The sequence below is a fragment of the Eublepharis macularius genome, chromosome 7 (assembly GCF_028583425.1).
Source record: "Eublepharis macularius isolate TG4126 chromosome 7, MPM_Emac_v1.0, whole genome shotgun sequence".
Classification (NCBI taxonomy): domain Eukaryota; kingdom Metazoa; phylum Chordata; class Lepidosauria; order Squamata; family Eublepharidae; genus Eublepharis; species Eublepharis macularius.
In genome coordinates this window covers 52,741,633-52,757,580 of record NC_072796.1, presented here as the reverse complement: position 1 = coordinate 52,757,580, position 15,948 = coordinate 52,741,633, and the positions used below count along the sequence as shown (strand labels likewise).

At 40.2% G+C, this 15,948-nt stretch overlaps 1 protein-coding gene across 1 annotated transcript in view; it reads left to right on the top strand.

Moving 5' to 3' along the window:
• The window catches only part of ZNF236 (zinc finger protein 236), a 79,093-nt gene that overhangs the window by 25,822 nt on the left and 37,323 nt on the right, over positions 1-15,948 (top strand). Inside the window, exons 10-15 of the mRNA XM_054986044.1 lie at positions 3,057-3,282; positions 4,034-4,306; positions 4,924-5,127; positions 6,198-6,342; positions 12,178-12,438; positions 15,040-15,290. Of these exons, the coding sequence (XP_054842019.1) occupies positions 3,057-3,282; positions 4,034-4,306; positions 4,924-5,127; positions 6,198-6,342; positions 12,178-12,438; positions 15,040-15,290 (1,360 nt within the window). The remainder of the gene's footprint in view (positions 1-3,056; positions 3,283-4,033; positions 4,307-4,923; positions 5,128-6,197; positions 6,343-12,177; positions 12,439-15,039; positions 15,291-15,948) is intronic.

The following is a 15,948-nucleotide window of genomic DNA, read 5'->3' as shown; positions in this document are numbered from 1 at the left end:
GCTTCAGCTGGGAGGGGGGAATCCCCCACCTCCAGCTGAAGTTTAAAGCCCTTTTGGGGCTTCTCCAGCTTAAGCTGGGAGGGGGGAATCCTCTGTCTCCCAGCTGAAATTTAAAGTGCCTGTTTGGGGCTTCCCCAGCTTCAGCTGTGGGGGACTCCACTGCCTCTCAGCTGAAGTTTAAAGCCCCTTTCAAGCACTTTAAATTCAAACCCTGAGGCTGGCTCCAGCTGACCGGCAGAGGAGGGAGCTGCCTGCCAGTCAGCTGAAGCCAACCTCGGGGTTTGAATGCACCCCGAAGCTTTCCGAAGTGACCCAAATTGCTTTGGGAAGCTTTGGGAAGCATTTCTGAATCGTGGCCAGCATACTGGGCCCAATTCAGAAATCCAGAATCTTTACTAATCGGGTCTGATTCTGGTATTTATCTCAAATTGGAAACCCAAATTGCACACCCCTGCTTGCAACAGCAACTGCTGGGTTGTACTTCCAGGTGATGTAATGCTCTGCTCACAATGTACAAAACTGAATGATACATAAATCTTCAATATCAACATGAAAATGGTTAAAAAAACTGGAAGTAGAAATCTGTTCAAAAATTTAAGTCTCATTGTCACAAAAACAAGCAATACTAATACAAGCTGATAGAATAATTACAAACTGAGAATATACTTTAATTTATTTTTTTAAAATATATTTTATTAAAACAATAGGAGCCCCGTAGTATAGAGTGGTAAGCTGCAGTACTGCAGCCCAAGCTCTGCTCATAACTAGGCATGTGTGCTTAGGGTTTCCAATTCGGGTAAAATACCCGAATCGGATCCGATCTATAAAGATTTGGGATATCCGAATCGGGGCCAGCATGTTTTTCAGGCTGCACACCTCTACTCACGACCTGAGTTCGATCTTGGTGGAAGCTGGGTTCAGGTTAGTGTTTGACTCAGCCTTCTATCCTTCCAAGGTTGGTAAAATGAGTACCCAGTTTCCTGGAGGTAAAGTGTAGATGACTGGGGAAGGCAATGGCAAACCACCCCTTAACAAAAAGTCTGCCAAGAAAACGTTGTGATTCAGTGTCCCCCCATGGGTCAGTAATGACTTGGTGCTTGCACCTTTACCTTTTTTACTTTATTAGAACAAAAAGGGAATACATAAAAAGAAAGGGACAGAAAGGGGACAAGTAAGGCTGTGCTATTCAGGTTTCGCTTTGGGTAAAGATACCGTGGTGGCGGCGGCACAAGGCAGTGTGGCCTGGAGCCAGCCGCCATCTCTGCCGCCGCCATGCCGCCGCTTGAGCCTGCGGGGTGGTGGGGAAGGCCGGAGATGCCTCCTCTGGCTCTTCCTGCCCCTCAAATGGCCGCGGTATGTGGCCATTTGAGGGGCAGGAAGGGCCGGAGGAGGCAGAGAAAGCCCTTCCTGCTCCTCAAATGGCTGCCAGCCACCAGCACACCACGGCCATTTGAGGGGCAGGAAGAGCCGGAGGAGGTGGCTCCGGCCTTCCCCATCACCCCGCAGGCTCGGGCGGCGGCATGGCGGCGGCACAGGTGGTGGCTGGCTCCAGGCCACACTGCTGTGTGCCGCCGCCGCTGCCACCACGGTGGTGGCGGTGGCCCGCTGCTCAGCTGATGACTCTCCTGCCGCCAGGTAAGTCTTTGGGGGTTAGAGGGGTTTCCCCAGGGTTGGGGGGGTGGAGGGGTCTCCCCAGGGGAGTGGGGGGTAGAGGGGTTGCCCCAGGATTGGTGGTGGTGGGGAGTTTCCCCCCCTCGCTTCAGTATGCTCTGAATCTTTATGGAGCATACCACAGCGATTCCCGAAGGATTTGGGGGTATTCCGAATCGTTTTCCCACTTTGGGTAAACCCAAAGCAGGAATACTGAATATCCCCACCCGTGCACAGCCCTAGGGACAAGCAAGAGAAATATGAAGCTGTGTGCTACAAGGATTATTAAAAATACAAAGTACAAAAATCATAACCTCTATAGATATTAGAATAATAATTAGAATAATAATTAAGCCTATTTAGTGTGTATTTTTCCAAATAAACAACACATCCAAAATTTAAACCTATTTCTACTCCTTATTTAAAATAAAATAAAATAAAAAACTCATTATTTCATTATTCATCTTATAATTACCTTTTCTTAACAATAACAATAACTATTATTAAAAATAACAATGCTTATTATTTAATAGAACTAATTGTCATAATCTTTAAGAGTGTTAAGGTAAAGTAATATTGTAAATACTAACCTGTTTCTACTCCTTATCTTAAAAAATGAAAAAATCCTTATTTCCCCTATATTTATCATTACCTTTTACTTATGTTTTACTTAATAATAACAGTGTTGACTTTTTGCCAAGATAATATTTCAGTATTATCTACTATGCGGTCTATTCTACTACATTCTTTAATTTCTTAAAGCTGCAGGTAATTTTCAGTACTGTAGATGTTAACAATTGCACAAAGTCCTACCCTCAAGTCATAGATTACTGATGGCAACCACTGGTAGGTGTATGAGCCTGCGTGGCAGAGTGTGTGCATGTGTGGAGAGGAACATACACTCAGAGCCTTAATTAATCTTTGTAAAATAAATATAATGGCATATCCTTTATCCATGATGTCAAGATTGAAAAGTGTGAATGACAAAGAGAGGAAGATGTGGTGCAAGAAGGAAGTTCCTAAGAATTCAATCTGCATATTAAAGGATTGTGCAGGATAGTAGAAAGCAAGGATAAACAGCTCTCTGGCTTTTCTGTCCTTCCAACTTTTTGATGCAATAGTCCTGTCCTCCTTATCTTACAGTAGATTTTTTACAAGGTATAAAATGAGTTGCTGCTTTTGTTACAGTTATAGATACTTTTGCTAACACGTTATCTGTGAGTTTCCCTGTTTACGTTTCTGTTCTGTACAAAAATTAAATTCTGCCACTATCTTGAATATTGAAATAACCGGCTTGAATTATTTAAATATTAGGTATTCTATATTCTTGCCTAATTCTTTCTGGAAAGTCAATTGCGAATAATTGTGAATTCTCTTCTCAGTTTAGTTCATTTTTATTATTTTAGCAAGCTTTGGAAAATAGTGGGCTGTCTTCAATTCCAGTTTCATCAAATGCTGACTGTACTGAGAGTAAGATACAATCAAGTCAGGATGAAAATGTAGATGTTCCGAATCTTTCCAGTCATCAGGCTGACTCTAGCAATACAGAACAAGTTAAAGAGCAAGAAAACCCAGATAAAGTGGATAAAAAAGAGAAGAGAGTTCTGAAGAAAAAATCACCATTTTTACCTGGTAATACATACTATGATGGTTTGTTTACATATGATTGCCATATAAAACTATATTATATCATAGCTGTTCTGTAATTTATTTATTATTTCTTTCATATAGCTCATTATGGAATTTAGGTTTCCAGCCGGTTTCTCATCCATGCACTGTTTTGTGATTTTGCAGTGGCCCTGTAGATATAACCATATTTCAGGTGCTGGTGCTCGGCAGGCTTTCTCTTTGCGTTCAGCATGACCTGTCATGTGTATTTATCAGTTTAAATAAAATCTCACTGTAATCCAATTCCATTTATTCTGTCTGTCTTTATTATTGGTATGCTTTAATCTAATATTTTGGTTAAAGTGGACTTCTTATATTTTCCTTACGATTGTGTTTATATTTATTAATTAATTAATTAATTCATTCATTTATTTGTATACCACCTTTCTACCAATACTAGGGCCCCCAAGGTGGTGAGCAATCACCAGGGAACAATGTTAAACATTTTATTGTTGTTGTGTTTAAACCTGGGTTGGAGATATCTAAGTCTGAATGCAGAATTTCTACATGGTGCGTCACTTACCAAATTAAATGCTGAGTCCAGTGACTCCACGCTCTGCATCAATGGAAAAACTCTTGCATATTCTGTTAGACAGTTAGAAGGAAACTATTGGATCCAGCCCTTGGTCTCAAATTCTGACTTCCCATTTGAGGGTGTTGTACTGGTTGTATTTTAACATTATATGCTGATATTTGTTCTGTAACTCTATTTTAGGTTCCATACGTGAGGAGAATGGAATAAGATGGCATATTTGTCCATACTGCTCTAAAGAATTTAAAAAACCGAGTGATCTAGTACGACACATTCGCATTCACACTCATGAAAAGCCATTCAAATGTCCACAGTGTTTCCGGGCCTTTGCTGTGAAGAGTACCCTTACAGCGCACATAAAAACACATACCGGCATTAAGGCTTTTAAGTGCCAGTACTGTATGAAATGCTTTTCTACCTCAGGAAGTTTAAAAGTACATATTCGTTTGCATACAGGTAGGAACTCACGATTTTCTTTCCTAGTATTAAGACAGCAATATTAGGGATAATGGAAGTATTAGCTAAGATATTAAAGCAATAGCATATTTGCCTGTTGTGTTTTATTTGATCACCTTAAGGATTTTAAGTAAAACTTCTTACATATTTTAATTGCAGTTCTTAGTAACTCAAAAATTACAAATAATTCAAGTTTCTAGGATTGAGTGCTGTTGATTATTAACTTCATGCCAGACTGGGGGAAAAGTCAGTCTTTTCATGCATGTTCTGTTTGCATGTCAGCATAACTGAGTGCAATTAAAGTAGGGTGGAACAGTGAGATTTTGCCCACTCTGACCTGTGTTACCAGCATGTGTTGACAGATTGCAAATAATTGGGCACACATGGATACAAATCCTGTTCCAGAGGAGAGCTGCATGTGAAAGAAACTCTCTAAAGTGTCTAACAGTGAAATACTAAACAGAGTTACTCAAATCTAAGCCTATATCTTAGAGTGGAGAAACTGCTTAGGATTTCACTGTGAGTAAGTGCAAGGAATACCAGGTTTTTTCTTCACTTTTTGTTTTGACCTTAAGATATAGATAACAGAAGAAATTAATGTCTTTATCTTTTCTTAGGAATTAGACCTTTTGCTTGCCCCCACTGTGATAAAAAGTTTCGAACTTCAGGTCACAGAAAGACACACATTGCCTCTCACTTTAAACATACTGAACTAAGAAAGATGCGACATCAACGTAAACCTGCTAAAGTTCGAATAGGAAAGACCAGTGTTCCAGTACCAGATATTCCTTTGCAGGAACCAATACTCATCACAGACTTAGGTAAAGTATGAATGGTGTAACTTTTTTTTATAAGTATTCCTAGTATGTAGTGCGGAAATGAAAAGGAAAGTAAAATGCCTGTTGTGAATCACAACAAAGATTGCCTAAGCAAAATGCTTTTCGGTTGTATTTGGTTACTCATTGTTATGAAAAGCTTGTTTGTAGCCTTTTTGTTGCCCAGGCTTCCAAGCCAGTTGAGAAGCATTTACGATGGAGAGCTATGGCTGCTGTACTAACACAATGTCATGGCGTATGGCATTACAGCTAGGAGTGTTCTACTTCAGGTTTCCGAATTGACCTGATCTGGAAAGATTCAGGGTTCCCAAATCAGCCCCAGCATTGCTGAGCCGATTCGGGAATCCCAAAGCAAAGCTTCCTGAAGTGATTCGTATCACTTTGGGAAGTTTTGGGCAAAGAGCATCACATCTCTTGCCACTTGCAAATGGCAAGAAAAGTATTGCTTTAAGGCTTGCCGCTTTACAACTGATGGGAGGGGGATCCCCCATCAGCTAAAAAAAAGTTGCAAGCATTTGAAAACAGCAACACTTTTCTTGCCCGGCAAGGACCCCCCTCTTCCCCCTCCCCTCTGCTGAAAAAAGGGGGGCATTTGAAAGCAGCAACACTTTTCTTGCCACTCAAGAAAAGTGTTGCTGCTTTCAAAGCTGCATTTCAGCTGATGGGAGGGGGATTTCTCTCCCATCAGCTGAAAAAGCTGCTTTCAAATGCTGGCAGCCTTTTTCATCTGGCAGGAGAGGGATTCCCCTCTCATCATCTGGAAAGCAGTGGGCATTTGAAAGCAACACTTTTATTGTCATTTGCAAACAGCAAGAAAAGTGTTGCTTTGAGCTTCGGTGTGCTCCGTAAAGATTCCTGAATAAACTCAGTGGAAACCTGAATATTTTTCAGGTGCACATCTCTAATTACAACTAACATCATTATGTGGGACTGGGCACAGTTGAAGTCATATAAATTCTTCCTGAATCATTCAGACTTTCACACACTTTCTGTGCCTGTTTTTAGATACGCAGAGAGGATTTTAATCAGGTATATATTTTTTCCCCCTCATACAGGTCTTATCCAGCCAATCCCTAGAAATAGCCAGTTCTTCCAAAATTACTTCAATAATAATTTTGCGAATGAAGCAGACAGGCCATATAAATGCTATTATTGTCACAGAGCATATAAAAAGTCTTGCCATCTTAAACAACATATCAGGTAAGGGAGAGAAATGTTTTACAAAAATTAAAGAACAGCAAATGGTTATTTTTGTCTTCTCAGGTGTGTCCTACTCTACTTTGCTTAAATGTAATTTACATTTCCTTCTTCATTCCAAAGACATGCAACTTTAGGGCAGGGAAGTTCATTCTGCAAGATGGTTGCATTTCTTTTCTTTTGCCCAGAGAATAGTTTGGTTAGAAGGAAAAAGGCACTTCCCTCCAGATCCAGAAGCACTAACAATTTTTCTCTTATTATTGTTTTGTGAGCAAATGCTGTCAAATGTTAACAAAGCAGCAGTGGTTCTCCCGGTTACAAACACTTGCAAAAAAAGGGGGGGGGGCAAAGTCCCTCAAGGGAGAAAAATGCACTTGACAGTGTGCAGGCTGTTAGTCAATTTAAAGTGCAAAAGTGCTAATATATATTATATAATAAATCCTTTGTACAATATACAGTATCCCAATACAAAAAGTACAAAATTCTTCCTGTGTGCATTTGCTACAATCTTATAGACTGAGATAATTCCGGAGGAGAACAATAAAGTCCATTAGGTGGAGGCAATTAGTTTTTGTCTGTTTCTTCTTGTGTTTTTTTTTTAGCTTTGTTAATCTCCAAGCGTTGTGTGGTCAAACTGAAGGGAAGATGGTAATGTAGTTGGGAAAGTCCCGCGCCCAATCCAGGGCTGGCTATTATTGACTCAGATTTCGTACATCACCTCCTCAGGGGCGTGTTAATCCACTATAACACAAAATTAAAATATATAACAACCCACATTTGACAACACTAAATTCATACATCCATCATGATTTTACAGGAGATCAGCAAAGATCTTACCATAGTGTGATCCACAAGTTCCCCACACTCCGGAGAATGGCGGCTGTTTGTTCTCAAACGCGCACCCTCCCCCTCTCTCTGTCTGTGTTCCATTTAAAGGGGAAGCAGCTTCATTCAACTAGATTGAAGTAGTTTCTTATTTATAAAAAACAATTAAAAGACAGCTCTGTATTTAAACCATTAGGTTTTAAGGTGTTCAGAACATGAATCCACTGGGCTTCCTTTCTTAGCAGCACTTTCTGTACTTGTTGGGAAAGTCCCTTCTGAGCGACAAATAAAATTGCTACTTTAAACTCGTTTTCCTGGTGCTGCTTTTCTTTAAAATATAGTGTGAGTGGAGCCTTGATAACTGAGTTTTTAATTCTAGATACATGTTCTAAGATTCGAGTTCTTAACATCCTTATAGAATTTCCTACATACAGTTGGAGACATGGGCACCTAATAACATAAACTATTCCAGCAGTCTGACAAGTAGCAAAATGTCTAATAGTCAGCCGCTTAGGTGGACTATTAATAGTAATTTGATCTCTCTCCCATATCAGTGGGCATATGCTACAATGACCACATTTATAAGTGCCCTGTGGTAATAACCGGGGCTCAGGGTGTGTGTGAATGCCTGAATGGACAAGTGTATCTTTTATATTTTGTGTTTGTCTCATTCCTATTGTAGGTAAGTGCTCACACCCTTTTATTTCCTGTATAAGTGGCCAATGTTTAGAGATGGTTTTCTTAATTGGATGGGCAAAAGGTGTATAATCCATAGCCCGTTGTATTCTCGTGTTGGGAGTCTTTTCTCTAGTCCTAAATAAATCCTCCCTACGAGACGACTCAGCTCTCTTATATGCTATTTCTACAACCTGCCTGGGGTATCCTCTCTTGAGAAAAGCTCTACTCATTTCTGTTCCTTCCTGTCAGAAATCATCCTGGCGTGAATTGTGTTTAATACGCAACTGTTGGCCATAGGGTATATTCTGTTTTAAACGTCTAAGGTGTTGTGATTGGTATGTCAGATATGAATTACGATCTGTCTTCTTTTTATATGGGCCAATCTGAAGAGTGTTAGTTGGGCTTCTGTATACAACAACATCAAGGTAATTAATTCTTTGACTATCAAACTGCCACGTGTATCTTATATTGCTGTCCCTAGAGTCCAGCCATTCACAAAACTCCCGAACCCTACTGGCCCCTTTAAACAAGAAGAAAAGATCATCCAAGTACCTTTTAAATAATCGAACGTTAGCCAAAAAAGGGTTAGATTGGTGCATAATATACTGGCCTTCCCATCTTGCCATAAATAAATTGGCGATGCTGGGGGCTGCTGCACACCCCATAGCAACGCCTCTGGTCTGAAAAAAGTATGATTCATTAAAGCAAAAATAATTCTTTTCCAAGATAAGGTCCACCAATTGAAGCAACAACTCAGTGGGAGGGGAGTTGTCATCCCTACCCCTAAAGATCTCTTCCGTCACTTCTCGTGCTGCCTCATGGGGGATAACAGTATACAAAGAATTGACATCCATAGTTAACAGGATGTCATCGGCTTCTATGGGGTAACCCTCAACCAATTTAATAAATTCTCTTGTGTCACTTATAAATGAGGGGATCTTAGGTACAGCCACCTGCAAAAACGAATCCACATATATTGATAAAGGCTCTAGTATTGACCGACATCTCGAGACGATAGGTCTCCCCGGAGGTGGGGATGTTTTTATGTATTTTTGGAAGCACATGAAAAATGAATGTTTTAGGTGTTTTTACAATTAATGCACGATGTAAAGCATCACTAATCTCTCCTAAAGCTAGAGCCTCGTTCAGAACCACTTTAATTAAGCTCCCCATATGTGCTGTTGGGTCCCCTTTAATTTTCTTACAGCTGCTAGTATCAGCTAATTGTCTCTCCACCTCAGCTATGTAAGTTTCTTTATCTAAAATTACCATGTCTCCTCCTTTATCCGCTGGTTTTATAATAATGGAGGGATCATTATTCAAGTCCTCTAAGGCTTTTCTTTCCAACCTCGTTAGGTTATGCCACACTCTTTTCGGCTGGTTTTCTAATAGTTGAATATCTCTCAGGATCATATATTCGAAAGTGTCTATACGGTGGTCTACAACAGGGGGTGCAAAGGTGGAACCCCTTCTCAAACCTTTTGGAAGCCTGTCATGACATTGGTCTCCTTCCTGTGCCTCAAAAAACTTTTAAAGTTTTACTAGTCTAACCAATTTATAAATATCTACTCTTGTTTGAAATGAATTGTAATTAGGTGTTGGCACAAATCCAAATCCTTTATTTAACACATCCTTCTCAGTTGAGCTAAGAACCCGTGAAGACAAATTAAATATGGTTTCTTCCTGCCTTTCATATAAGGTCCCTTCCTTTCCCCAAAAAAGGCAGGCATGAATTGCTCTGAATGGTTCTACTTCTTAGATGTCTACTACTAGTCTCTTCATCTCCAGAACTGTCAGACACGCCCGAAGTCTCCAGGTCTGAAAAGGACCTGATAGGTTGAGCCCAGGAGTTCTTCCGACTCTCACTCTGGTTCTGATCCCACCAGAAATAAACCTTCCTGTTTGCATAATCCAAATTGTCACGTTTAAACTTTTTTACTTTCACCTCCTTAACTTTAGCTTCAAACTTAATGACTTCCTCCTCAATGTCTTTGAGGCGGGCATCAAACTCAGTAGTCGCCATAGGAGCCTTAATAGACTCACTCACATGTTCTATTTCTTCAGCCAGTAGTTCACATTCTTTCTTACATTGTCTAATCAGCAATAACATTAAATCGAAGCTACACTTATTCAAAACTGCTGCCCATTGTGATGACATCACCTGCAAGATGGTTTCATTTCTTTTCTTTTGCCCAGAGAATCATTTGGTTAGAAGGAAAAGGCACTTCCCTCCCGATCCAGAAGCACTAACAATTTTTCTCTTATTATTGTTTTGTGAGCAAATGCTGTCAAATTTTAACAGGCAGAGAAATTACTTGCAAAAATCTTTTGGAAGAGCATGCATTTCTAACTGTCTTTGTCCAAAACATAAGACCTTTCCAGTACTATGATCTGGAACAGTGGTTCAGTTTTTAGAACTTGTGACCTGTATTGAATTTTATCCTTCGTCGTGTGACCACTGTCATACACATCCTGAAAGAAGAGTCCCTGATGGCAGAGGACATAGAATTTCAGTTGGCCCCAAAAGCAGCTGCATTTTACTAACTGGTATTAGCTGTGTGGACCATGTTGTGCTAGTTTTGAAAGAAAGCTATACAATCTGCCAGTTAATTTCTGGGCTAAATTCAAAATATTGATTTTTAAAACCCTATGGTTTAATATATCGGGTATCATGAAGATTTAAGGTGCAAGAGTGCCTTAGATAATGCCTGCTCCCAGATGAATTTCCTTTGGTACTTAGGTCATCCAATAGGGATTACTCAGGGATTTTTCTTGGCTGAAGCTGCTTGGCATCTTTCGGAAGCAGGGCCTTTCTGTGATTGGATCCCACATTAGGTTACATTCCAACACACTTGCACATTATAATTCCCTAGTAAACTTTCTAAAATGCCTTTAAATTATTTTAACACACAAAACGAGAAACTACCAAAGTCTAGACAACAAAACAATAGGGATTCTCCTGTGGTACACACTGACAACACTGACAAATTTACAAATTTTTTAAAGTGTGGTAGTGCAAAAATGCTACAATGTAATCAATAAATAACAAAATCAAAAATATCATGTAAATACATTAATAAATAGGAAATACGAGTAATAACGACCAACGTACAAAGTATCACAATCAGTATACTACAACTGCAATTTCTATTCGTAGAGGAGGCAGTAAATGTACAATGTAACTGCTCTCTCTAACTGCAGATAACAAAAATTGCTCCCTGGAACTGAGATAAGTCACTGATTCGTCTAAAGTAGCCCTTATAATAGATGTATACATTTTTTGTTTTGCAGATGACCCCAGATCCAGAAGAGACTGTAACAATCACACTTGGCCCCAACAGGTTGCTAGCAGGTGGCCCGTTTTGCAGAGCTTCCTCAGGGGTTCCTTTAACTGTAGTCTACCTGATGATAAGATATACAAAAAGCATATATAATCATACAATTAAAAATAAAAAATGAAATACAATGAAAACCATCACAATAAATACAAGACCGCTAAAAAATAGATACAATACAAGACCGATATAAATAAATACAAGACCGATAAAAAGTCATAAAAAGAAGTTAAGTCCCCAACTGGGACTTAATCATGAATGGGATCTGTCTTGCTTTTTATGATTTTTAATGTATTTTTTATCGATCTTGTATTTATTGTGACTGGCTCCTTTAATGGTGTGTAGGGTTAATTATCGGCAACTCTTTTAATGAGTGTGACTTGTTCTGCAAACCTCGGGAATTATCTGTCGAGACTTTTGGGAGATGACATCCATGTCTGTTACCTTTTGATTGATTGTAAATAATTTTTCTAGGACAGTTTTCATTGTATTTCATTTTTTATTTTTCATTGTATGAAAAGAAGAATTGGAAGAGTTAAATATCTTTAAGATGTTTGAATATTATTTAAAACCACAACAACAGAATCACAGTTAGAATGTATTCTGCTCATTAACAATAAAAACAATGCACAGAAGAGGCTTAACTTGTGCACTAAGGAAGCCAAAGACCTCCTTTAGAAAGTAAAAATCTGACATTAGCAGTGCAATCTTAAACCGAATTATACCCTTCCAAGCCCATTGGCTTTAATAGACTTTACAGTGCAATCCTAAAATTGCCCATTTAAATCAGTGGGTTTAGACTGGAGTAACTCTGCTTAGGATTGCACTCTTAGGAAGTTTTCATTCTGCCTTTGATTGGCTGGAATTAGACCATGAGTATGATCTAGCTATTATGTTCTAATTTTTCTGAATAAAATTTGACATAGAACTCAAACCTAGTTTGCTTGCTTTTTTCTTCTCTTTATAACCAAACTTTCATTTTTATTTACTTGTTTTCTAGGTCTCATACTGGTGAGAAACCATTCAAATGTTCTCAGTGTGGAAGAGGTTTTGTGTCTGCTGGAGTGCTAAAAGCACATATCCGGACTCACACTGGATTAAAAGCTTTCAAGTGTCTTATATGCAATGGGGCTTTTACTACTGGCGGTAGTCTGCGAAGGCATATGGGAATCCACAATGACCTTCGACCATACATGTGCCCATATTGCCAAAAAACATTCAAAACATCTTTAAACTGCAAAAAACACATGAAAACACACAGGTATGTACATTTCAACTTTTAGCAATTTCTTTCAGCTTCCAGTACCTGCAAGCTGTACTGATAACAGTTTTTGATCTTGGAGTTTACATTCCTGCTGTTGGAATTCTGAAAGATCAATGTACTAAGAAATAAATCAAAGCCAGCCTTTGAATGAGTTGTTGCGACATTTATTGATGTAATAGAGATGAAAATGAAGAATCAAATTTAAGTCCAGGAAGATGATATTACCAATTTTTAAAAGCACAGAAATTCAGGAAGAGAAGTTCTGAGGAAATATGAGCTAAAGTCTCTGAAACTTTCTGAGCTGCTGACTGTAAAAATCTTGGCTTTATATGAATGAAATGAGATATAGACTTAACTTCACTTAGCCACAATTGGCGTACTAATTGTGGCAAATGCTCATGGATGTTCTAATTGCCAAGGCTATTCTAGATCTCTGTTGTTAGCCTTTATATAGTACTTTAGTGTTCAGAGCACTTCAAATACAGATTGGTCTTTTATAAAGCTTACACGGCAGGAAAAGATAGGCCAGTATTATTATCCCCATAATGCAGTGCCTGAGAGTTCTTTGGCTAAGGCTACTTGCAGTGTTCAAGGCAAAGGTGAGATTCAGACTGGAGATATTCTGATTCCAAACTTACTGGGTTCATCATTTGAACTAAGAGCACATATTCATTCATGGCTGCATTGCAGGGAAAGAATAATAGTGATGCCTTTCAGGAAAATGTGCCTTCATAACTTCAAAACCATAGTGTTCAGTAGTTTAAAAATCACTAAGCTATATAGTTAAAATGCTAGTACAAAGGGCTTTGGGATAGAAGAAATGGTATACTATTGGGTGGATGGGGAAAAGAAAGCACTGTCCAGTATTAATCAGCTTTATGTGTGTGAATGGATGATATGTAGAACATGTGTTTAAATGGGTTGTATGTATGGCAGAGGCGTATATTTAAGCCAGATGAATGGAACATTGGTAAAGAAAAAGTGTGCAAAACAACAAGTATACGCAGGATTTCTACTTTCATCTGGTTTGACATAGATAAAGTTGCCTCCTATAATGATGAACATTCGCCTATGTAGAAATTTGACAAGGCTATGTATCCGGGGTCTGAGGCTCAGCCCCCGGACTTACCAAGAGGAACAGGCAGGGGACGGCCGGGAGGCAGCTACTCAGTCGTCCCAACAGACCAGGCCCCAAACTTGTCAGCAACAGAGGGAGGCAAAGAGACACTCAAGCCTCAGAGTCAAACGGGGCAGGTGGAGGCCAGCCAGCCCCACCCTCCAGTGGGAGGCTAGGAGCCCAGGCAGAGAGAGTGAGGGTAACCAGGAGGGGACTAGCTCAGAGGGAGAAGGCACAGGGACCAGGGACAGCCAACCAGCCAGCAATCTGGTAGAGGAGAGGCAGCACAGGGCTACGTCCCAACCTGCAGGCAGGCTAGAAGGGATCAGCCAGAACTAGGTGGGGCTGAGAGCAAAGCAGCCACAAGTAGGGCTGCCTGAGGCAATTAGCAGGAAAAGCCAGCAAAGGAGGCACAGGTGTGGCTGCCCAAGGCAGCCAGCAAAGCAATCGCAAGTGTGGCTGTCTAAGACAGCCAGGGCTGTGGCTAGGGTGCTGGGGGTGTGGCTGGCAGGTGGAGCCAGGAATGGGTGAAGGGTTATAAGGGAAGTCCACCCACAGGATGTAGTGGGTTGTGCAGGAGCGAGGAGGAGGTTAGGAGAGTTAGGTGTGAGAGAGAGAGACGGAAAAGGAGTTGGTGCAAGCGTGTGAAGGGGAGGAGGAGGAGAGGGAGTATGACAGACCAGGAAGGGAGTTGGAGGGCTGGCCAGAGGCAGGCAGGGTGGAGGAATGGACAAGAGGGAGCGAGGGTGATGTATCCCCCTCCAGCCATAAACCCAACGCCAGAATGGGGCCTGCAGGCTGCTGCCCATAAGCGTTTGACAACTGGTAGGACAGCAGGAGCCGAGAGGCCCCAGCCTAATTGGGGCAAAGGCGCCACCCAAAGACCCACAACAGGCATGCAGCCACGCCTGGACCCAGACCTGACACTATGTACGATATATTCCCTTGTTGACTGTCCCAGTTACTAGCCATCTTGTGTGATGAGAACAATTAACAGAAAGGTGACAGCCAGTTTGGTGTAGTGGTTAAGAGCGTGGGACTCTAATCTGGAGAGCTGGGTTTGATTCCCCACTCCTCCACTTGAAGCCAGCTGGGTGACCTTGGGCTAGTCACGGCTCTCTGGAGCTCTCTCAGCCCCACCCACCTCACAGGGTGTTTTGTTGTGGGGATAATAATGACATACTTTGTAAGCCGCTCTGAGTAGGCATTAAGTTGTTCTGAAGGGCGGTATATAAATTGAATGTTGTTGTTATTATTATTAAATTTTCTATAATAAATAAGTAGTAATTTTGCAAGTTGTACTCTCTTGCAGGTAAACCTCAATAGAAATGTGCTGTAATTGAAGTGAACTAGGGAATAGTTCCAATCAAATAGTAACTTCACTTCACTTTAAATTTTATCTTAAAGATGTACACCACTAAAAGAAGCTTTTAATGTCTCTTGCACTGTCAGACATGAGATGACATCTCTTCCTTTTCCAGGTATGAGCTTGCCCAGCAGTTGCAGCAGCATCAGCAGGCTGCTTCCATTGATGATGCAACAGTGGATCAACAGAGCATTCATGTTTCTACTCAGATGCAAGTGGAGATTGAAAGTGAAGAGCTGCAGCAAACTGAAGCAGTCACAACAGATCAAGAAACTATTTTGGACTTAGACCAGCAGCAGGTTGTGGACACAGAAGAAGCAGGGCTTAGGCCACAACTGACTGATCAACCATTAGGGCAAGAGGAAGGTAAATGTACAGAATATATAAACTATATAATAAAGAAGACAGTTAAAAAGAGTATGTAATGCAACTCTAACCTAAATTTAGTATTCAAAGTTAAAATACACTGAATATCATTAAAAGCTGAATTTATTAGTATATTATTGTTTTTAATATGAGGACAAATATTATAGAAGATAAATATTAAAATTCTCCACTGTAACATCAAGTTTTTGCCCCCTTCTTTTGCCTAAGAGTATTTTCTACTGTAGTTAATTGAACATTCCAGCTATCTAAAATGAAGCTAGTGAGGGAGAGTTAACTTGGCCTCTGCTTCCTTGTATATTTTGTTAATTTTTAATGTATTTGTACACATTATATTGATACGTCACCCTTCTATTCAGTGGGCATCCAAGGCAGATTATAATCAAATCTAAAAAATAAATAATATACTGTAAACAATAAATCTCAGCATTAGTGATAATCGAACATTTAAAATATCTGCACAAGGCCAGTGATACAGAAGGTAGTATGTAAGTTGAAATCCAGAAAGTAATGGAATGAGAAGTTGAATTGACTTCCAGAAGCTTGCAGAAGCAGGACAGGTTTTGCTTTCTTCCATTGGGAAAAGTTCCAGAAGATGGAACACAGCTATAAAAAATGCCCATTCTCTGGTGTATCTGCC